The sequence below is a fragment of the Chanodichthys erythropterus genome, chromosome 4, assembly GCF_024489055.1.
Source record: "Chanodichthys erythropterus isolate Z2021 chromosome 4, ASM2448905v1, whole genome shotgun sequence".
NCBI classification, from domain to species: Eukaryota; Metazoa; Chordata; class Actinopteri; order Cypriniformes; family Xenocyprididae; genus Chanodichthys; species Chanodichthys erythropterus.
In genome coordinates, this window is record NC_090224.1 from 20,864,762 (window position 1) to 20,889,774 (window position 25,013).

General features: G+C 36.2%; 1 protein-coding gene across 1 annotated transcript in view; it reads left to right on the plus strand.

Moving 5' to 3' along the window:
• The window catches only part of fut8b (fucosyltransferase 8b (alpha (1,6) fucosyltransferase)), a 39,789-nt gene that overhangs the window by 5,399 nt on the left and 9,377 nt on the right, over window positions 1-25,013 (plus strand). The window contains exons 2-5 of the mRNA XM_067382887.1: window positions 3,315-3,430; window positions 7,747-7,912; window positions 14,546-14,660; window positions 18,439-18,676. Coding sequence (XP_067238988.1) covers window positions 3,315-3,430; window positions 7,747-7,912; window positions 14,546-14,660; window positions 18,439-18,676 — 635 coding nt within the window. The remainder of the gene's footprint in view (window positions 1-3,314; window positions 3,431-7,746; window positions 7,913-14,545; window positions 14,661-18,438; window positions 18,677-25,013) is intronic.

Genomic DNA, 25,013 nt, shown 5'->3' on the forward strand with positions numbered 1-25,013 from the left:
TGGGATTTTTTCCACCTATTTCATCATCCACCAGGTGAAAAAAGTAACAGCACACTTTACTGTAGGTTTAGGGGTTTGTTCATATTCACTAATCATTTTGCAGTATTCAGATCGTCCTTGCCTCTTTTTCATCGCCAAATCTGTGTGATCTTCAGGCTTCAGTCTCCTGACTAATCTTGCGACTCTTGTAATTTCCTCTCGGAGTGCTGCAGCAGTGACTGACAGTAATTCACTCGCTGTAATGTCATTTGGCCGCCGTTCCCTCCTGTATCAGACTCTCTTTTGCTCTCCATCAGCAGTTCTGAAGTTCTGCCCCATCTGAAGCTCGTGTCACACGCCCGTTAGATGGAATTGAACTAAAGCTGCACGATTCTGGATTAATTAGAGAATCCCCAAAAAAAAAATTGTTTAAAATAGAGATCACGATTCTCCCACAATTCTGAACAGACCACAAAATGAAATAACATGGAATTTACTAGAGGTTCTGACAATATGTTAAATGTGCCCTAGAATTAAAAATTGAATTTATCTTGGCATAGTTGAATAACAAGAGTTCTGTACATGGAAATGACATACAGTGAGTTTCAAACTCCATTGTTTCCTCCTCCTTATGTAAATCTCATTTGTTTAAAAGACTTCCGAAGAACAGGCGAATCTCAACATAACACCGACTGTTACGTAACAGTCAGGATCATTAATATGTACGCCCCCAATATTTGCATATGCCAGCTCATGTTCAAGGCATTAGACAAGGGCAGCCAGTATTAACGTCTGGATCTGTGCACAGCTGAATCATCAGACTAGGTAAGCAAGCAAGAACAACAGCGAAAAATGGCAGATGGAGCGATAATAACTGACATGATCCATGATATCATGATATTTTTAGTGATATTTGTAAATTGTCTTTCTAAATGTTTCATTAGCATGTTGCTAATGTACTGTTAAATGTGGTTAAAGTTCCCATCATTTCTTACTGTATTCACAGAGACAAGACTGTCATTTTCATTATTAACCTGCAGTCTGTATAATTCATAAACACAACTTCGTTCTTTATAAATCTCTCCAACAGTGTGTAATGTTAGCTTTAGCCACGGAGTACTATCAAACTCATTCAGAATCAAATGTAAACATCCAAATAAATACTATACTCACATGATCCGAAGCATGCATGCAGTATGCATGACGAACATCTTGTAAAGATCCATTTGAGGGTTATATTAGCTGTGTGAACTTTGTAAATGCACTGTATTATAGTCGAGAGATAGTCGAGAGCTCAGGGGGCAGGGAGTGCGCGATTTAAAGGGGCCGCAGCCTGAATCGGTGCATAGTTAATGATGCCCCAAAATAGGCAGTTAAAAAAATTAATTAAAAAAAATCTGTGGGGTATTTTGAGCTGCAACTTCACAGACACATTCAATATTACATCAGTGTTTATATCCGAACTATAAACTTTTATCCCAGTACTTTTGATAATTTGAATGTTTGTAGCACAGAAATAATGATATTGTGAACAGACTTTGTGAAGCTGTTTTATATCTATACATGACAACGTCTCTCTCTATTTCAGCGGCGGCACAAACGTAGATTTAAATGTTCGCTGTGTTATACTTGTCAAAGATTTAATAGACAGAGCCAAACTGTTGTCGTTTAGGAGGACACAACTCTAAATTGAACTGAGCATTTCTGCACAATAATAACAGGTTTTATTTATACTTAAATTCAATAGTCCTCAGTCAGGCATTTGCATTTGCATATATTTATATATATGTAGTCCACATTTGCATATATATATTATACATCTGCGCTCTTTGAAGAGTGTTATGAGTATCTAGCAGACAGTACCAGAAGGAGCTGATTGGGTCCTTGTATAATCTCTAAAGAATGTTCAGGGGCCAAAGGGAAAGAGATTCACCTGAGGGCCACAAGATTATAGATTTCTCTCTTTTTCCATTCTTGCCGTGCCGCAAATACCTCTCTGCTGGTTTCCTAGATACTTAATGGAGTCTATGCTAAGCTTACAGTCATTATAAATGTGGTTGAGTGGTTTAAACATGTTGATTTCTAGAGTGTTCTGGGTGTTTTTAACACATTTATATGTAGCAGCTTTAGTGTTCTGGGTGGTCTTGACACATTGCTAGGGTGTTATTATTATTAACTGGATTCTAGATAGCACTTTATCATGATTCACAGCTGCTTATAAGGGGCCAACCGACTTCTTTTCCAGATTGCAGTAAGAGAGATGTCTTTCAGATATCTATGTTCATTTCAGGACTTAAAAGGCCAAGTTAATCTTCAGGGGTCTTTATTTTTCTTTTAGTTATGTGCTTCCTTTAAAGAACCTTGGGAAATCAAAACGGCTTCATGAAGTCTGGAATCCAAAATTTATGATAAAATACTTGAATGTTCATGTAACTCCAATACATTAAATCTGTTGACGTTATTAAATCGTAGACTTAAGAAGAAGTGTTATTCATAAAGAATAAAGAAAAAAGCCTTGCTGACCCCAACAATTGAACAGCAGTGTGTTTTCTTTCTTATGCCTTGCTTTTTGTTTTTGCGTTTTCTCAGCACTCTTGGTTGTTTTTGTTATTTGCTTTAAAATTAAAGCCCTTTTTGCATCTTTTGAATCAATTAGTATTCCCTCCTCCACTCTTGCAAATTGTGCTAACATGCTTTATTGATTTCTCCACGCTAATCTTTGTTCCTTTGCATATATACCCTCTCATGCATATGCATGCAGCAGAAGTATTAATATTAATGTATGATTACCATATTAATACATAATATAAGCGATCTACTCAGTGGTTTCAACATTTGGACGCATATTGACCCATTTACCGCCCCTAAAAACAAATGGAAATATTCAGTAAACATTGAGTTATAAAATAAAATATCAATATGATAATATGTGATATTAAACGAGCAGTTGTTTGTGTCATGCAGAGTTTCCCAAATGCGCATTAGTTAAGAGGTGATTTCATCTAAATCAGCTGAATAGAAACCAACACTGTCGAACTGTAATTAGCAATTATGCCTTAGACGAATGTAGGAAGAAAATTTATGCAGCGCACTAAACGCTATTGAACATCACAGCAGACGTTTATGATTATTTTATTCATGGCCAATTCATAATCAGGCTCCAGTGAATCAGTGTTTGGAGGCTGTCGTTTTCCGTGTCGCTCTCAGTTTGTTTATGCAGCGTTGGCGGTCTGATTGCTTTCTTCATAGGCGGCGTGAGAACGCAGACAGATCCGCTGTTTGCAAACTCTTTAAACCGTGGAAGGGTTCGCTAACAAACCGTGTGTGTTTTGCAGGATTCCAGAAGGACAATCGGATGGGCCGATATCGTCAGGAAGACTCCGGACTCTTGAGGAGCAGCTAAGCCGAGCCAAACAGAAGATCCACAGTTTTCAGAGATTATCTGGAGAAGGCAAGAGAAGAAATAAACAGAAACCCTAACCGGACCCTTGTCCATACATAACCAAATACTCAAGGTCTTACATTGGTCAGATAAACAGGTCTGACCCAAACTCGCACCACTATTTGAGGCAGAGTTGTTGTTTTGGGCTGATTTTGATAAGGTCAGTGAGTCGCAGTGTTTGTACAATTCAGGGGGGAATCAGCCTATGAATGCCATACTTATAGTTGCATTTGAAAATTGGATACAAGAGCGTATTTTAAAGTGCCCCATTATGCTTTTTTTAGATATTACCTTTCATGTAGTGTGTAATATGGCTGTTTGTGAATGTAAAAGGTCTGTAAAGTTTTAAAGACCTAGTGCAGATTAGTGGATGTCTTGTCTCCCAAAATAAAGAAGCAGATTTGCATAATGCCAGCCTCAGGTCTTCATTGGCTGCCCGTGAACAGCATCTGCTTTGCCCCGCCCTCAAACACTAGTTGTAGCTGAGATTTGAAGAGTTTGGGTTGTGTTGTCGATATGTTGAGAAGACGCTGTTTTCAGCACTGCGAAATAGAGCTGTCACGGTACTAAAATTCCAGTAGTCGGTACCAAATACCAGTAAAAATTTTATTTGAAATTTGGGTCCAAGCACCAAATGTGTGTAGGCACCTATTGTAATCGTTAGATTTCTTTCTTCTTCTTCTTCTTCTTCTTCCGCTCTGGGAGTCTATGGTAGCCCATAGAACCGCTTGCAGAAAAGTTGTGAAATTTGGCACGCAGTTAGAGGACAGTCTGACCTTTGTCCATAGCAAATTTGGAATCACTAACTCAACCCCTCTAGCGCTACCGTTTTTGAAAAACACGTGAACGAATTTTACGCAGCGCTTGCTGTAAGGCTGTATCTCTGTAACGCTTTATTGTATTCAGACCAAACTTGGTACATGTCATCACAAGCCTGACCTGAGGCAACATGCAGCGTTTCGGCGCAGCGCCATCTACTGGTCCAGAGATATGAAAAATGGCTATTTTTGTTTATAACTTCTGATGGGTTTGTCCAAAAATTATATATTTGTTATAACTCTTGTTGGATTCGGGGCTTCATGCCAAAACAAATGATATCCAATTTTTCCATATCAGCCATTTTGGCCATCGGCCATTTTGAATTTTGTGCTAAAATGCTTTATATTACGAATGCATTAGCGTATCATTACAAAACTCTGTATGCATCTTTGGCACCATACCCTGACCATACTCAAAAAGATTTGGCACAGCGCCACCTTGTGGTTAAAAGTTATAACATAATTTACAAAAATGCTAATAACTTTTGACTATATAAACCGATTGTAGTGGAACTGGACTCAGTAGATTCCTTGGGTCATTCTGAGAACATAGATATCAAATTTGCCACAGTCGGCTGAACTTCCTGGCCGCCATATTGTTTTTCTTTAAAAACCTACTTTTTTGAACTCCTCCTAGACCGTTGCTCCGATTTTCACCAAAATTGAACCGTATCATCTTCAGATCATGCCAACAAAAAAGGATTTCAAATCGATACGTCAAACAGTTTTCGTATACCAGAGCAACGAATTTGAAGCAAATGTCATTGTCACCTCACTCCGAATATACCACATTAATACGGTCACAGCGCCACCTATTGGTCGAAAGTGATGAACCAGCAAATCCTCATTTTTAATAATTTTTTTGCTCTTTTGCCTAAAATGATCTTAATAGGTCTTTAATTGCTCACAGTTGCAGTTGGTCTGATGCTCCCAGCCATGGCACCGTAATTCCCGTAATTTCGGGTGTTTGAAAATAAATATTAATAAAGTCAAATTACATTAGTTTATGATGATAATAATTTTAAGTAAAAAATACCTTTTTTAAACAGCATGTAGCCTTCAAATGTAAATATCTGTCTATATCAGCGGGTATCAATAGTCTATATTGATCATTCAAAAAGGGAAACCGAAACTAGAACAGCAGATATATACAAACTGTTAACAAAGCAGCACTTGTTTACCATTTTCAATATCAATCACGCTGATCACTTTCTTTATTCCCGTCAGCTCATGTTATTATGAAAATATTTGTGCATTGGAATTATAAAAATTATAACAGTGACCTACTCTTAAAAATGGTCCGACATTGCCAGCTTGGTGTGTTCTGGCCTTTAGGCTACGTTCAGCACCTGCTCACTTGATCTATACTCCTGCGAAAACACCATCTATGATCAAAAAAGCTGTCTATACTGCATAATGAATCTCTTATTTACATCACGAGTGTACAGAACTCTAAACTGCTTGGTGAATGAAAGCTCATGTGTTTTGAGCGGTGTTGAGCGAATTCTGACTAACTTAAATGCCTCTGATTGGCCATTGTGTTCACGTGCTCAACAGATATGTCTGTGATTGGCTACAATGATCAACGCAAATATACTCAATACTACCGGTACTGCAGAAATGCTGGTATCGTCACATTTTTAACATTTCAGTACCGACTTGGTACCGAAGTACCAGTACTTTTGACAACCCTACTATGAAAGCAAATCCACTTTGCATTCATTTTAAAAGTATTATTACTCACGTTGGAATTGCTATGGTAAAGTGGATGCCATCATTACTTTTCATATGACTGTGTGTTTAAGTGCTGAGGAAGATCCAGAGCTAAAATTCACATATGATAATGGACATTTGGTTTCCAACAGACTAGACTGTATGATCAATCAGAGCAGAGTAGGCTTTCGGAAAGGAGGGGCTTAGAGAGGACAGATTCTTGATCAAACCGTTTCAGACACTGAGAAAGGGGTTGATGCTGCAATGTATATTATGAGAAATTTAAAAGTGTTTTTTTTTTTTTACCTTAGATGCATGTAAACCTATTGTAGGAGACTCCAAAACAAAACTAGAAACCTTTAATATAGCATTATCGGTTAAAAAATTAGCTGTGTTTATATACTGGCCTAGACTTGCAGATGGACATCCATGTAGGTTTAAGAGAATCACAACAGAATGAGTCATTGTGTAGGTAGAGTTTTAATGTTTGTCTGTATTCAAGTCTTCGCATGCATAATCATGGGTAGGGAACGGGTCAGGGTCGGTGAAATTTCCTTGCTGCAGGATCTGCCAAAAATAACTACGAACATCATTATCATCACCCTGGGCCAGAGGTCACAGATATATAAGAATCATCCTTAAAGTCTCTCTCTCTCTCGCTCTCCCCGTGCTGCTTCACATGGTGCTCTGACCCCTATAAAAAGACAGATAGATGCTGTGTGTCTCACTTAGGTCACCTCTGCAGTAATGAGAGGACGGATTAGAGGATAAACCAGCTCTGTTAGAAAACCCTAGTGAGCTTCCCACCTACACAGCACCTGAAGTCAAGTTGAAGAGATTTATAGCCATAGTGATGGTACTTATTGAAACGATTCTTTACTAGACTAGATTAGCATTTGTTGATGTAGTTTTATGTATATGTTTAAATCTAAGAAATAAGAATGTGTTTATACAGCTTTGTTCATAAGTTTACACACCCCTTGCAGAATATGCATTAAGAGCCGGGGGTGTAAACTTTTGCAATTGGATGATCAGGGTAGATTGGGCTTATTTTGTCTTCGGGGTAAACATCTTGGGTAGCTTCAGAAGGGCAGTGCTAAATGAAAAAATATGATCTTCAAACAAAATAAGAAAAACATACACAACCCCATCCTTCCACTCTTAATCCATTGCGTTGCCATCTTAAGCATTAGTGAATGTTTTCACCTTTTTTAATAGTTGTGAATGAATCCCTCAATTGTTCTCATTGTGAATCATATGCATAGGGTTTAAAATGTGCAGAAGATGCTAGAAAACCTAGAGTATACTGTATACTGGTGAGTATACACTGTACTGTATACTGTATGTAGGCAGTATACAGCTGGGTAGCTCACCAGGGTTTGGAACAGATCTTCCATTCAGGGTCACCCGTCCCGCAGAGATTATTCCCAGGAGGGATTTCTTGAAAAGCACTGAACTGAACTTATTACATAAGAGCCAAAGATGGAGACAGAAAAGAGTGAGAGACGAATGAGAACAGAATCAAAAAGAGGACAGACTAAATCTGTAGGGGAGATTGACAGCAATTGTAACTTTTTTTGCAATTTACTTCAAAACTCACACACTATTACAAATCTACCTGCCATCTTTTTATATAAAACACATGTCAACAGTAATAGCTTCCAAGTCAACTGCATACTAGATACTTTTCTGGTCTAAGGCCTTTTAGCTGTGATTATCTTCACATTACATCACATCCTCTCAGACCTTATACCTTAATTAGAGCACTTTTGAATCTCTCTTTCTCTTTCTCAGTTGGTCCGGGTCGAGAACAGGAAGAATTGCGGAGGAAGGTGGAGAACGGAGTGAAAGAGCTGTGGTATTTTATTCACAGCGAGATCCAGAAGCTGAGTCACATCAATCCGACTGACAGACAGAAACACACTGACGCACTCCTGCAGGACCTGGGTCATCAACAGAGGTCAGACGCTATTGCTCATTTATTGCTCAGGCGACTCTGGCTGAACATGTTTTGTTCATTTCAACTATTGTGCAAAAAAACATAATTATGTGCCGGTATGTATGTACACAAATCCATCCACTCCGTTTATTATTTTCCCCGTTAATCTGAAACAGTCTCTCCTATTCAGAAATGCATTGTGACATCACATTGTATCAGGCCCCGCCCACAACTGAAAGCCCTATTAGCTTAGCTCCTCCCCTGAGCTTGCTGTACATAATCTGCCATGTTTATGTCCTCACCAGAGCATTTAACAGCAGCATTCAAGTAAGAAATATATTCTTATTAAAGCTACTAAAGTTATTCAGTCAAGAGCAGTGAGCGATTTTCTGTTTTTCTTTTATACACATGCGATTTCTTTCACAGCTGTTTACGTTCACAGACTAAAACGACTGTGTTTATGTGAGTTTGTGTGTACTTGATTGCTTTCTATGCACTCAGAAGACGATATATCAGAAGTTTAAACTCTTATGGCTTTAAAATGCTTGCAAATAATAAACTTTCACGATGGCGAAGAGCTGCAGTCTCACGTAAGCGTAACCGCGATAGATATGTTAATCAAATAACAAACATCAAGGCATGAGCTGTAAAGGCTCCACCTTCTTCTGGAAAGAGGGGCGGGTAGAAGCAACTCATTTGCATTTAAAGATACACACATGAAAATAGCATGTTTTTGCTTTCAACCAAAAAGGGACATTTTGGGCTTAGTGTCATAAATGATCTGTGGGGTATTTTGAGCTGAAACTTCTCAGACACATTTTGGGGATGCCAGAGACTTATATTGCATCTTGTACAAAGGGGCATAAGACTTTATTTTAATTCTTTAGAACAAAAAATGATGCATTTCATGCATGTCAAAAACTTTTCATGCATGTCAAAAAATGACATGCATTTCACATCTGAAATTCATTTGCTCTCATTTAATCTTATCGTCTTGGATAAACAATTAAAATGATGATTTATATCTCATTTGTGAATCTTTCAAACTATGTTTTGCCCCGTAGTCAAAAGTATATTACATATTGCATAAAGAACATGAAGCCTATTTTTAATGTAATGCAAAAAAATAAGAGAAAAATTTGTTATTGAAATCATAAAGGATATGTTTTCTGTATTGCCTTTGATTAAAAAACACATTATGATATTATTTTTTATTATAATAGACTCAAACATGATCGGCTTGCACTGATTTAATTAGAATCAGCATTATAAAAAATAATAATTGCAAAAAAGTTGACCGGTCAAAAGTGTGGAATCAGTAAGATTTTTAAATGTTTTTGAAAGAAGTCTGTTCTGCTCACCAAGGCTGCATTTATTTGATCAAAAATACAGTAATATTGTGAAATATTAGTACAATTCAATATATTTAAAAATGTAATTTATATCTGTGATCAAAGCTGAATTACTCCAGTCTTCAGTGTCACATGATCCTCCAGAAATCATTCTAATATGCTGATTTGTTTATTATTTTTGGTGCTCACTTATTAATTATGATTATTATTATCATCAATGTCTATGCTACTTCAAGCACTGCTTCTTTAATGAATATGAAGTTCAAATGAACAGTATTTATTTAAAATTGAAATCTTTTAGGTAGTGTATCACATTTTCCACAATAAAATATTAAGCAGCAAAAACCATACTATTTATATAATTAATTGTCAAAATGCAAAAAAAACACTTTCTAAAGTAGGTTTTCAGCAAAACATTATTTTCTTCTGATTTTGGGGTGAAATATGAGTTGAGCACGTTCTCAACTGGTTTCATAACATTCAGAATTGTTTTTTGATGAGATGGATGATGAAGAATTGATGTGCGTCTCTAGTTTCTCCATTATGAAACAGCTCCAGACATTAATAGTGGCATAATAGAAATATAGCAGCACTTAATTTTGAGTTATCACCCGCTAGACTAATTACGGATAGAGGCGCTGTCAATATCTCATTATCTCGGCGTCTCTCAGGCGGTCAATCAGCACATTCACACCTGTTTTTCTGTTTTGACAAAGAGAAACGCTCGATACACATTTAACGCTGTGCTGTGTTGGAGCGAACGGCTCCCTGAGGAGTCTCTCATTGATGAAGTAATAATTAAACTCCTCATAAACTCAGCATAAGCTCATCTGTTTGAATTAGCAAATGATCAGAATTCATGCATTACTAGTGTCTAAAACTAAACTGTAATTCTGACTTTTTGATGTATTATTTGATATAAAGTAATGAATCATCCAAAAAATTAAATTATTATCATTTACTCATTCCAAACCTATATTAGGCTACTTTATTTCCACTGTAGAACACAAAAGGAGATGTTGTGCTGAATGTGCATGTTGTTCTTTTCCTCGGTTCACATTAAAATGCTGCAAAATACATCAAGACGAAGGCTAAAGGAAAGGACGAGGCACTTTGAGGTTTATACATGCATGCAAGGTCAAAAAACACTTTTGTTTTCTCATAATATACATTTAATTTAATCTCAGTTCTCAATGATAGGTAAATGATTCGTTAGAAGCAGTTTAAAGAATCAGTCTCTCTAAACCCCTACTTTCCGTGAGCCTACAATGCTCTGATTGGTCAGATGGCCCAATCCTTCAAGTACAGGTCTCTGTAGGACAGTAAACACCCACCATTTTGAAAACACCCACAAATTCAGAAACACCCACTCTAAGTGGGCGGGCAGTATGCTAACGTTTCGTTGTGACGTCACAACGAAACATCTTGGGATTCGTTTTACAAATGACTCATTTAATTGAATCAGAGTCGACTATTACTTTTGAGAGACAATGACATGACTTAATATATGGTGCACTTTCAGATTTAAAACTTTGCAGGATGTTTTCATTCACTTAGAGCTGTTACACACTACATGAAAGGTCAATTTCAAAAATCCATAATAGAGGCACTTTAAATCGAGATGCATTTACTTGAGAAGCAAAATGACCTAATATATTAATCCTTGAAAGTTTTTGCATAAAACCATAAAAAATATCTGCCAGTGGTGTCAGAAAAATCGTCTTGTTTTCTTTTGAGTGAAGTTGATTTTTCTGACCCTGTTGGTAGATATTTTGGTAACTTGAAGCCTTTATGTATAATGCATTATAAAGGGATTCATAATGTACATTGTAATGCTTTATATCTTTTCATAAATGTTGTAATCAAGATAAAATACATTATAATATTTGCAGATTCCTTGTTACATCTGAAATTGGTTGTTTGTCATGCATTGTACTTTCTGACGGTATAAAATTAAATAGATACATATTATAATATATTATAATTGTGGTCATAATTATTCATGAGCTCATACAATCCATTTTAAGGTGCATTACAAGGCGTAATTAATACATTAAATATACTTTTATAATGCATTATATATAAAGGTGTGAAGTAAAGTGATGCTGATATTTTTCTTGTTTTAAGATTAAACTCACATATGTTTTTGACAGCAAGAATTAATGCTTAATATTTAAGTCATTTTGCTTAAGTACACTGTGTGCAGAATTAAGCAAGTTGATTTTCTGATCATATTTTTTTCCAAGCACATTCTACCAATTCCAATCCACATCAATCTTAATAACTACTATTAATATTGTTTTTAATCATTTATAAGTGATATATAATTGTTCATGAAGGCTGGAAATGAAAAATGCCTTATATTCAGGCGTGCAGAATTATTAGGCAGGTTTTCTTTTACAGGCAAAATGAGCCAAAAAAGAGATTTAACTCTGACTGAAAGGTCAAAAATGATTAAATACTCATGAGAAGGACGCAATACTAATGTAATACTAGAAATTGCAAAGTTAAAGCATGACCATTGGACAGTGAAATGCTCATTGGGTCAGCGGGGTCATACAAAAACAGCTGGAGAAGAAAAGACATGTTAACTGCAAAATAATTAAGAATTAAGGTGAAGAATTAAGTGTGAAACCATCAGGAACCCTTTAGTCTCCAGCGCCACCATTTCCCAGTACTGAAACCTACCTGGAGTCTTCAGAAGTGTGAGGTGTCAGGATCTCAGAGACTTAGGTTAGGTGAAGAATCCTAAAAAATGACCCGCTCTTAATAAGAATCACAAGCTGAAGTGTTATAAAGTACATGAAGACTGGGTTTTTATAGGCCTTATAGACAGACAGCTTGAGAGTGACTCCTGAAGGACCAGCACCACATCCTCTTGTACCACTGTTTGAAGAATTTATCTTCCAGAATCTGGCAGTAAGTTTTGGAAGATCATTTTTAGTCCATATCTGCAAGAAGGACATTTCAGGATAAGAGATGGACTAAAAGTGAACTCCCACACCTTACTGCCAGATTCTGGAAGATAAATTCTTCAAACAGTGGTACAAGAGGATGTGGTGCTGGTCCTTCAGGAGTCACTATCTCTCTCTCTCTCTCTCTCTCTCTCTCTCTCTGTCTATATGATCAGAAAATCAACTTGCCTAATATTCTGCACACAGTGTGAATATATCTTGATTTAAAAATATTTGTACTGGAAAGCAAGACAAAAATATCATTGCAGTGTAACAATCTTTTACATTACAGAATCCAAGTAATATAATCTTGAATCGTTTTTGATTACTTTGAGATTAAAAGATCAGATTGATTTGAACAGGATAATCATGTACCATATTGATTTAAAAATACAAAGAAAAGGAAAGAGGTTTGGCTGACAAAAAAAAAGTTTGGAAATAACATAAATACAAAATGGCATGAATTTGTGCATTTTAATGTGTTTGAAAGACAAAAGCCTATACCAAAGACAGTAATGTATGGTTAGATTAGGGAGAATCAATGAAATATGAATTATCCACTGCCATTCTGTCAGTAATATGTAATCACGAAATCAATAAAAAGTAAATGTAGTCAGAGTATTTTAAAATGTAATTTTTGGAATCTGATTACATAATCTAGATTACATACAGTGGGTACGGAAAGTATTCAGATCCCCTTAAATTTTTCACTCTTTGTTATATTGCAGCCATTTGCTAAAATCATTTGTTCATTTTTTCCTCATTAATGTACACACAGCACCCCATATTGACTGAAAAACACACAATTGTTGACATTTTTGCAGATTTATTAAAAAAGAAAAAGTGAAATATCACATGGTCCTAAGTATTCAGACCCTTTGCTCAGTATTTAGTAGAAGCACCCTTTTGATCTAATACAGCCATGAGTCTTTTTGGGAAAGATGCAACAAGTTTTTCACACCTGGATTTGGGGATCCTCTGCCATTCCTCCTTGCAGATCCTCTCCAGTTCTGTCAGGTTGGATGGTAAATGTTGGTGGACGGCCATTTTTAGGTCTCTCCAGAGATGCTCAATTGGGTTTAAGTCAGGGCTCTGGCTGGGCCATTCAAGAACAGTTACGGAGTTGTTGTGAAGCCACTCCTTCGTTATTTTAGCTGTGTGCTGAGGGTCATTGTCTTGTTGGAAGGTAAATATTCGGCCCAGTCTGAGGTCCTGAGCACTCTGGAGAAGGTTTTCGTCCAGGATATCCCTGTACTTGGCCGCATTCATCTTTCCCTCGATTGCAACCAGTCGTCCTGTCCCTGCAGCTGAAAAACACCCCCACAGCATGATGCTGCCACCACCATGCTTCACTGTTGGGACTGTATTGGACAGGTGATGAGCAGTGCCTGCTTTTCTCCACACATACCGCTTAGAATTAAGGCCAAAAAGTTCTATCTTGGTCTCATCAGACCAGAGAATCTTATTTCTCACCATCTTGGCAAACTCCATGCAGGCTTTCATGTGTCTTGCACTGAGGAGAGGCTTCCGTCGGGCCACTCTGCCATAAAGCCCCGACTGGTGGAGGGCTGCAGTGATGGTTGACTTTCTACAACTTTCTCCCGACTGCATCTCTGGAGCTCAGCCACAGTGATCTTTGGGTTCTTCTTTACTTCTCTCACCAAGGCTCTTCTCCCCAGATAGCTCAGTTTGTCGGGACGGCCAGCTCTAGGAAGGGTTCTGGTCTTCAAACATCTTCCATTTAAGGATTATGGAGGCCACTGTGCTCTTAGGAACCTTAAGTGTAGCAGAAATGTTTTTTGTAACCTTGGCCAGATCTGTGCCTTGCCACAATTCTGTCTCTGAGCTCTTCAGGCAGTACCTTTGACCTCATGACTCTCATTTGCTCTGACATGCACTGTGAGCTGTAAGGTCTTATATAGACAAGTGTGTGGCTTTCCTAATCAAGTCCAATCAGTATAATCAAACACAACTGGACTCAAATGAAGGTGTAGAACCATCTCAAGGATGATCAGAAGAAATGGACAGCACCTGAGTTAAATATATGAGTGTCACAGCAAAGGGTCTGAATACTTAGGACCGTGTGATATTTCAGTTTTTCTTTTTTAATATATCTGCAAAAATGTCAACAATTCTTTGTTTTTCTGTCAATATGGGGTGCTGTGTGTACATTAATGAGGGAAAAAATGAACTTAAATGATTTTAGCAAATGGCTGCAATATAACAAAGAGTGAAAAATTTAAGGGGGTCTGAATACTTTCTGTATCCACTGTACATTCAGTTACTACCCAGCTCTGGTCATCAATGCATTGTCAACACGTCTCTCCTTTGTGTTTGTATGTTGTCAGGACGATCATGACAGACCTGCACCAGCTCAGTCAGGCAGATAGAGCGGGTGATTGGAGAGAGAAGGAGGCCAGAGATCTCTCCAGTCTGGTGCAGAACAGGATCTCCTACCTGCAGGTACCATTGTTACTCTTCCTAAAATAATGTAATGTTGTGAAAAAACTATTACAATTTAAAAAGAACCGTTTTTATTATTATTATTATTTGAGTATATTTTAAAATGTCATTTATTCATGTGATGGCAAAGCTGAATTTTCAGCAGTCATATTCCACACTGCAAAAAAAATATATATATATATATATGTTTTGAGTATTTTTGACTTGTACTTTGCTTCTCAAGTAAATGTATTTTGATATAAGAATGTTTAGATATTTGTACTGGAAAACAAGTGAGGAAGAACATTTTTTGGAGTGCAGTCTTCAGAGCCACATGAACCTTCAGAAATCATTGTAATATGCTGATTTGCTGCTCAGTTATTATACATTTTCATTGGTGCACAATTATTAATGATGGTTCTTATTATTATCAATGTTAAAAAAAAAACAGTTTTTGCTGCATAATATTTCGATGCCCTAGATATGATGGATCCATCAAATCATGCGGTTTGTTGAGGAGAGGTGTGTTTGTTAGCTTTTCTGCCAGGAAACATTCTGCCAGGACATTATCTGTTAAGTTTACGGACATTTCCATTAACTCTAAAACACAACACAATGCAATGCTTAATTCAAAGCACCTGAAAAAAATCAATACGGAAAAATTCCTTCATAATAACACAGTACATTCTGACTTATTTTTACTTACTTTTCTTAGAATTAAATTAAATTAAATTAATTGAATTAAATCATTAATATGTAAAATTTAAATAAATGTAACAAAATAGTTTTAAAAATCTAAATAAAACACTAAAAAAAGATGAAACATTGCATATGTTTATCTGTATGTCATTTGAACATTAACATAATAGGGACCGTAAAAATGTGAATGTGTTTGAAACATTATAATAAAAATTAAAAACAAAATATTGAAATATTAATTTATAACCTCAGGGGGTATTTAAAGAAAATATTTTAGGTCAAAGGGGTTTGTCTGACTTTTTTCTCTGCGTCTTTCTCTTTATACTGAAATCTGTGACCTTATGTCAGTGTGATCGCACTACAAGGCTGGTAAAAGGAAATACTGATGCCGTTTGAGATATAGGTTTTCTTTACAAACTGCCGCTAATGAAAGTCAAAGTGTAAGATCAATTGAAGTCAGTCTTTTATTGATTTATTTAACTTATTTTCATCCTATCTTAAAGACTTGCAGGATCTTTTGAATCTCCACTCTGATGCCTCCATCATGCATTATTCGTTTTCTGCAAAGAAGCACAAGTTTGTCAAATCAGGAATCATTAATGATTCCACTTTATTTAACATAATAATAATTATAGCTGCTAATTAGCAATGTTTTTGGTTGGTTTAGATGGTTTTTAATTGGTTTAGGTGGTTTTCAGTTGGTTTAGATTAGATTAGATATCTTTATTGTTAGATTAGATATCTGGTTTTCAGTTGGTTTAGAGGGTTGGTTTAGATGGTTTTCAGTTGGTTTAGATGGTAAGCCACAAGTCTAGCAAACTAGACCAGCACAAACCAGCTTGGTGTCTGTTTTTCTCAGCAGGAATGATCTGGTTATCATTCAGTATCATGTTATATACCAAATACTATCTGATCACTGATTTCCATACCATCACTGTAATAGAACCACCCCAGTACATTTTTGTAAGTGTTTTCTCCTCCTGTTTTCTGCTAAGGCAGCACTTTGAGGGCTTTTTGAAATTAAAGTGCTTCATCTGCTGTCATAGCAAACTCTTTGCCAACAGTATTGAATTTGAATCAAGAGTGAAATCTATATAGCCCTAACTCCAAAAAAATAAAAAAATAAAAAATACACCAATGTAAAAGGGCTGCCAGACAATTTGATTATCGTAACTCATTTCCTTTAATAGCACAATAAAAACGAAAAAGCATTTCTGTGGGTAAATAATGGGAGCTAAGAAATTCCCCCTGCTGGACACACAGAATCAGTTCATCATTTACAAATGCGTATCAGGATAACCATAATTCCTGCCCAATACTTTAACTGCAGGTTTCGTTAGTACTGTACAATAATAATTAACCCATGGGGTCTGAGGTGTTTTGACATGCCCTGACATTTGTACTTATTTCTGTTAATTTTAACATTTTCATGGCTAAAATCGGATTACACTGTATTCAGCACAAACTCTGCTACAATAATATGTGAGCAGCATGTGTAACCGTTTGTAGTTTTGAGAAAATTGTTTATGCATGGTTTGTGGAAAAAAATTGTCACTGAAATAAGGCCATAAAACCCATACTGATTATTTGTAAAAATGTATGTGGTAGCCTAGAATTTTTGCTTCAAAATGATGTGAAAATCATCATGCCCACTCATTCACATAAAACAATATATTGATTTACATATCTCCTTTCAAAAAGTTTCAGCACCTTTTTATTTTATTTATTTATTTTCTTATTTATTTATGGATTTTACTTATTTATTATGGGTATTATTATTTCATTTTTTTTTTTAAAGAAATTTGTTCTACTCTCTAAGGCTGGATTTATTTATTTATAAAATATATATTACTGTATTTATAAAATTATATATTATAAGTAAAATACAGTAATATTGTGAAATATTATTACAATTTAAAATAACTGTTTTCTATGTGAATATTTAGTAAACTGTAATTTATTCCTGTGATCAAAGCTGAATTTTCAGCATCATTACTTCAGTCTTCTTTGTCACATGATCCTTCAGAAATCATTCTAATATGCTGATTTGCTGCTCAAAAAAACATTTCTGATTACTATTAATGTTGACAACAGTTCCGCTGCTTCATATTTTTGTGATGCATTTTATTTCTCAGGATTCTTTAATGAACAGAAAGTTCAAAAGAACAGCATTTATTTGAAACAGAACTTTATAACAACTTTTGTAATATTATAAATGTCTTCACTGTAACTGCTGATCAATTTAATGCGACCTTTCTATATAAAAATAATGATTTCTTTTAAAAACTGACTTAGTTTAGTTTAATTTAGTTTAGTTTAGTTTAGTGACCCAGCTTAGATGGCTGGAGCACTTTATTTAACCTCAGTCTTTGCCAGTTCATAAAACACTGAATTAAATATATAGATCCATCCAACAAGCATCTCGTAAAGCCCTTTCTTACCTCAGAGCTCGTCGTTATAATCTCACCATGTGAATTTACAAAGAGCCATCTGACTCACAGAACCTGTGGCTCTCTCTGTCTTTGTCCTTCCGTCTGTCTCTCTTTCTGTCTGTATATCTCTCTCTTGTCTCTTTCTTTGAGATCCCGATACACGCAGTGAATGTGATATCATGATGAAGTCAGACAGCTCTCACTAGAGACTATAAACTCGTCACAGATTGTTGCATAAAACCTGAAAGCTTGCACTGAAAACATGCTTTGCCTGGTGAGGGGACTGTGGAAAAACCGTCTTCTGAAGTTTAGCAGTGTGTTGCATTTGATGTATACATACTACACTCATAAAAACAGTTCTTTATTGACATTGATGGTTCCATGAAGAACCTTTAACATCCATAGAACTTTCCATTCCACAAAAGGTTCTTTAAAGCAGAAAAAAAAAGTTTCTTAAGATTTTAAACTGTTCTTCACACTAAGAATAAATGGTTCTTTGAAGAACTGTTTGCGGAAAGATTCTTTGTGGAACCTAAACGTTTCTATGGCATCACTGCAAAAAAAACCTTTAGGAACCTTTATTTTTTAAGTGTCTATTGGTACAAAGTCATTTAACCTAAAATGCAGTCATAATAGTAACAGTAATAGTATGTCTTTGTCTCGATCAGAACCCGCAGGATTGCAGTAAAGCTCGTAAGCTGGTCTGTAACATTAATAAGGGCTGTGGATACGGCTGTCAGCTCCATCACGTGGTTTACTGCTTTATGATCGCTTACGGCACACAGAGAGTTCTGATCCTCGAGTCCCACAACTGGCGCTACGCTCCCAAAGGATGGGAAACGGTCTTCCGGCCAGTCAGCGACACCTGTACGGATCGATCCGGAGCCACGACCGGACACTGGTCAGGTGAGTTCTGTAAATGATCAGATCTCAGAATATTTCTTTCTTTCCCTCTATGGTATGCAATATGATATCAATGTGGAAAAAATAATTTGTATTGTTTTTCCTGCTTTGGACACTTTAACAATATCAATAAACATTTTATATCAATAAACATAAACATTTTTATTTATTTATTTTTTATAAGTTTGTTGCCTCGAGGCAACATTGTACCACAATGGAAAAATTGAAACATTTGGCATTTTCCTGTAGAAAAAATAAATATATTTCTTGAAAACATCAATTTCTTTAACTAGACACTTGAACAAACAAATTTATCCAGTTTTTAATGTATTAAAAGTTTCATATACTTCCTTACAAATATAATACATCTGTATGCAAACCTATTTTGCCTGTATGGCCTTATGCGATTCCATTATGGTATAATGTTGCCTTGAGGCAACACAGTTTTTTTGTTATTTTCTGTAAAACATTTGATGATATATAATGTAAAGTTCTTGAAAATACTTCTTTACTTGCCAGTGAAGGTGACTCTTATTTTTTGTAGGTGATTAAATGAATACAATCAAGTGGAAAAAAAAGCACTTTTCATTGGAGAAAATATGTTCTGTGCACATGTTCTGAAACAGGACACAAAATGGACCCCTGCTGGTCAAGTTTTGGTCTATTTTGCACTTTTATTGATTAGTATCTGAGTTATACTGTCGTAAAATACGTTTGATCAATCAATTGGTGCCTTATTTTATTAAAAACAAACTAAAATAAACCATGTTGCCTGGAGGCAACACCGTACCATAGAGGGCATGAAACAGAAGTTGCACTAATCCTTTCTTCCATATTGTGATGCATATCCGAGTGAAACGTCTTCTGGAACAAGAACAAATGTAGATTTGCGTCCATGGGGAATTGATTGGATGGTTGTGGTTTGCCATTTTTAGATCTCATGTTAGTGACAGATTGTCCCGCCCTCATCATCAGAGAAGAGAAGAGATGCTGCAAGAGGGAGGGGAAGATATTTTGATTAATGTTTATGCGGCACATGAATTTAACAAAAATAATGATGTGCACGGATAAATCATTTATAATAATTACTACAAAATATCCCATAAAAAGTCAGTAAGTCAACATTAAAATAAGCCTTCCTGTTAAAGACCAGCTTGTCATATTGTGAATGATTCGTCAGTGCATGTTATTCCAGAGAAAGCAAAAAAATCATAAAGTCTGTCTGGAAACCATGACTAATTACCACGACTTCAAATGTGGCTCATCTAGTGTTTTAGAATGTTAGTTTGACTGTTTTGAATCAAATAAAAAGAAACCAATCAAATGAGTTTGGGGGTTCATTTGCTATGTAATTTATTCCTGTGATCAAAGCTGAATTTTCAGCATCTTCAGTGTCACATGATCCTTCAGAAATCATTCTAATATGATGATTTGCTGCTCAAGAAATATTTCTGATTATTATCAATGTTGAAAACCGTTTTTGCTGCTTCATATTTTTGTGGAAACCGTGATACGTTTCTTTGATGAATAGAAGTTCAAAAGAACAGCATTGATTTGAAGTACGTAGAAATCTTTTGTTACCTTATAAAGACGATACTGTCACTTTTGATCAATTTTAACTTATTTAAATTATTAATTTCTTTCAAAAAAATTTTGAACGGTACTGTATTTTATCATAATTGCTCAATATAAAAGACATATTTCTTGAATTTAGCAGCATAACCAATGTGATAAGTTTATTTTTTACAGTAACATCTCGTCTCAAAAATTTGGGGTCAGTATGTTTTTGATTTTTTTCATTCATTTTTATTAATCAAGGATGCATTAAATTGATCAAAATAGACAGTAAAGACATAATGATAAATAAAAAAGAGTTCTATTACAAATAAATGTATCACAGTTTCTAAAGAGATATATAGCAGCACAACTGTTTTCAGCATTGGTAATAATCATAAATGTTTCTTGAGCATCAAATCATCATATCAGAATGATTTCTGAAGGATCATGTGACACTGAAGACTGGAGTAATGATGCTGAAAATTCAGCTTTGATCACAGGAATAAATTACAATTTAATATATATTAAAATAGAAAACAGTTATTTTAAACCATAATAATTTCACAATTGTACTGTTTATATTGCATTTTTCAATAACATTTAACAATCTTTTTGAAACATACTTTTGAACACTCTATAAATGTATTGATGTATGCAGGCGTCCCTAATTATTTAAAACACATTTTTTTTTTCTCCATTCTCTGATTTTTTTCTTTCCGTATAATTCATTTTAATAAATTTTTAAATTAACATTTGTCATTGCTTATATATTCCAATCCTCAGATCAGATTATAATTGTATTCTTTATTATGCCAATTAAGCACTTTTAATTACCTCTATGTTTGAAATGTGCTATACAGTGGCAAGAAAAAGTATGTGAACCACTTGCAGAATCTGTGAAAAGTGAATAATTTTAATAAAATAAAAGGGATAATAAAAAATGCATGTTATTTTTTGTTTAGTACTGTCCTGAGTAAGATATTTCACATAAAAGATTTTAGTTCACTAGACGAAACAATAGCTGAATTTATTAAAATAACCCCATTCATAAGTATGTGAATCATTGATTCTCAATACTGTGTGGTTACCTGATGATCCACGACTGTTTTTGTGTTTTGTGATGGTTGTTCATGAGTCTCTTGTTTGTCCTGAGCAGTTAAACTGAGCTCTGTTCTTCAGAAAAATCCTCCAGCTCCTGCAGATTCATCAGTTTTCAAGCATTTTTGCATATTTGAACCCTTTCCAGCAGTGACTGTAGGATTTTGAGATTCATCTTTTCACACTGAGGACAACTGAGGGACTCAAACTCAGCTATTAAAAAAGGTTCAAACATTCACTGATGCTCCAGAAGGAAACACGATGCATTAAGAGTCGGGGGGTGAAAACTTTTGAATTCAAATATCAAGGTATATTGTACTTAGTTTTTCTGCCGGGAAACATGCAAGTATCTTCTGTTGGTTCTGAAGGGCAGTACTAAATGAAAAACAATGATATTTAAACAAAATAAGAAAAATTGTGACATCTTCATCCTGTTCAAAAGTTTTCACCCCCCGACTCTTAATGCATCGTGTTTCCTTCTGGAGCATCAGTGGATGTTTAAACCTTTTTTAATAGTTGAGTTTGAGTCCCTCAGTTGTCCTTAGTGTGAAAACACAGATCTCAAAATCCTACAGTCACTGCTGTAAAGGGTTCAAATATGCAAAAATGCTGGAAAACTGATGAATCTGCAGGAGCTGGAGGATTTTTCTGAAGAACAGAGCTCAGTTTAACTGCTCAAGACAAACAAGAGACTCATGAACAACCATCACAAAACACAAAAACAGTCGTGGATCATCAGATAACCACACACAGTATTGAGAATCAATGCTTCACATACTTATGAATGGGGTTATTTTAATAAATTCAGCTATTGTTTTGTCTTGTGAACCAAATGCAAACATATTTTATGTGAAATATCTTACTCAGGACAGTACTAAACAAAAAATAACATGCATTTTGTATGATCTCTCTTATTTTATTAAAATAATTCTCATTTTCACAGATTCTGCAAGCAGTTCACATACTTTTTCTTGCCACTGTTTATAAATGAAGTCTTCCTGTGCTGAATCCATCTGGTCATACTTAACAAGAATTTATGCAGCAGCATTTTCTACTGTAAAACTCGTTCACCATGTGTGTCGTGTGAACTACAGTCCACTTCTCTAATGCTCCTAAAGCTAAATAGACAAAGTGTGAAGCTCTAGTACAAGACAGATATTTAAGTGTAATGAGGACATGTGAAAATTTCCTCTCTTCTTTGTGTCCTAATTATTACAGCCGAGGATCTGTTGGGGGAATAGATTATCAGAGGATTCTTGTCAAAACCCATTCCAGCCGCAAGAAAAAAAAGCAGAAAAAGAGCTGCGAGTGCTCTTATGTAAGCCTGGGAATGGCTTGGGAGTTTTTTTCTTCAATATTTCATGCTTTACCTAATTAAAATTTCAAGCACACTCCGATCACATGTGCACTTGCTCATAGAAAGGCCGTAAAACAGCCGGCGGGCCACTGTTGTTGTTTTCTAATTGTTAGGGAGAGTTTTAATGAGCTCAATGTCAGTTGGTTTGTGGTTGGGAACGTCAAAGCCGTGTTCAGCTGGTTTAACGCTCATAATTAGCAGACCCGCTGTAACTTGTTTTTTGACAAATTATTAAAACAAAGCCGCTGTTCCTATCCAACACGTTCTGCTTCGGTTAATTTGCGGTTTGTGTTTCTAAACTCAAGTTCTTGTAGGCTAATCATAATCATTTCATTCCTCCAATACTGGTGTGACAGTAAACCAAGTGAGAGAATGAAACACAGTGTCATCATTTACTCACCCTTGTGTCTTTTTAAACTTTTTAAACACATAACCGTAACTCTATAGTAAGTACATGTAGTTAATTAATACTCAGTACTTATTTGAGTAAGTGCAATGTAACTTAATAAAGGGGACATATCATTGAAAATCTGACTTTTTCCGTGTTTAAGTGCTCTAATCGGGTCCCCGGTGCATCTACCGACCCAGAAAATATGAAAAAGGACACTTTGTTTTGGTAAGCCTTTCTCTGCAAGCATGTGAAAAAAACCAAGCCGCTCAGTTTTTTTGGATCAATTCTAATGCCATGGCAAAACACGCAACAAAGGGGGCCATGTCGGCTGCTTTAGAGAAGGGGAAGAGTGTTGTAGTATAGTATTGTTGTCATGCCGTCATTTTACGCCGGACTGCTTCACAAACGAGGATCAATTCAACACTGGATTTGCACAAAAGATGAACATGACGGCACATGCTAGTGGATGAGTTGAATCAACTCCACAGCAACTACATCAATTTATCCACTAACCATTCAGAAACGTCCAGTTTTGTTGTAACTTCCTCCTGAGTCTCTCCATCAGTGTCGACTCCGGTTTGAACAATGTAAGGCTGAACACTTTCGTCATTTCAGCTACATGAGATTCTCCAGCTTTGTTGTTGTTGAGCTGTTAAAGCTCCGCCCTCTTCTGGAAAGGGGGCGGGAGCAGCAGCTCATTTGCATTTAAAGGGGCACGTTTTTGCTCACACCCAAATAGGGGCAAATTTGACAAGCTATAATAAATGATCTGTGGGGGATTTTGAGCTGAAACGTCACAGACACATTCTGGAGTGTCACATATATTACATCTTGTGAAAAGGGGCATTATAGGTCCACTTTAAAATAAAGCAATATTTGTGCTGAGAATAATGACTTTTGGGTCTGTTTGGCACACAGAGCTGTCATGTGGCTTGAGAAGACTACAGAAAACAAATATTCAGAGGCATATTGACTACTATTAAAGAGGACCTATTGTGCTTTTTTCCAAGTTCATCTTTCTTTAGTTTTGCTGATTGTGTCCCTGCAAATTTTCAGTTTGTCCAGTAGGAGTTCTTCTCTATTTCAGTGTTTCTGAACTCCCTGAAACGCCTCCATTGAGTTTTCTTCCAGGAACGAACACATCACAATATTCCTCATTTAAATAATTCATGCGCAGAACAAAGGGGCGGGGCCTGGTTGAGTTAGTTTGTAGTATATTGAAACTGGCAGTTATGCTAAGGGGCGGGACATTTTCCAAAAACACTCAATGCGCTTGACCAATCACAACACACTGGTCCAGCCGACCAATCAGAGCACAAGACTGTGAAACAGCATAATAGGTCCTCTTTAAAATATTTTAGCATCAATCCCTTCACTTTCATTTAATGGAAAAGAGCAGCATGTTCCAGGCTAGGTTGAGCTGTCCCTTTAAAAACTGTTCATCTACCAAATAAATATCTGCCGCTCCTGCCTCCCTGGCTCTTTCTTTTGGCCTGTGTCTCTTTGTCTCTCTGTGTTTCTCTGGAGGATGTTTGTGAAAGGACTCCGGGTAAGTGACCTGCTTAATCTGACGTGTCCAGACTTCTGCCCCGAGACCAGCGCCAATCATTCCAGCACCAGGGAGAGCGAGTTTGTTTGTGCGCGGGAACGCTGAAACGGGTCACCTTGGCACACGAAACGCAGCGACTTTTGAAGAAACTCGCCTCCGGAACACTTTGGGAATATTTCTGCAGATCAAAGTGTCTCTGGTTTCCTCCTGCCACCACCGTCCTCTCACGCTCTCGTCCTTCCTTTGCCCCGCGTAACGCAAACCGCACCATTAAATCTAATCAGTCTTTATTTCTCAGGGGTGACTTTGCATCTGCACGGCACCACATAAACCATGCAACGCTTTAATGCAGTTAAACGCTACAGGAGACATCTGCATCAAACATTTA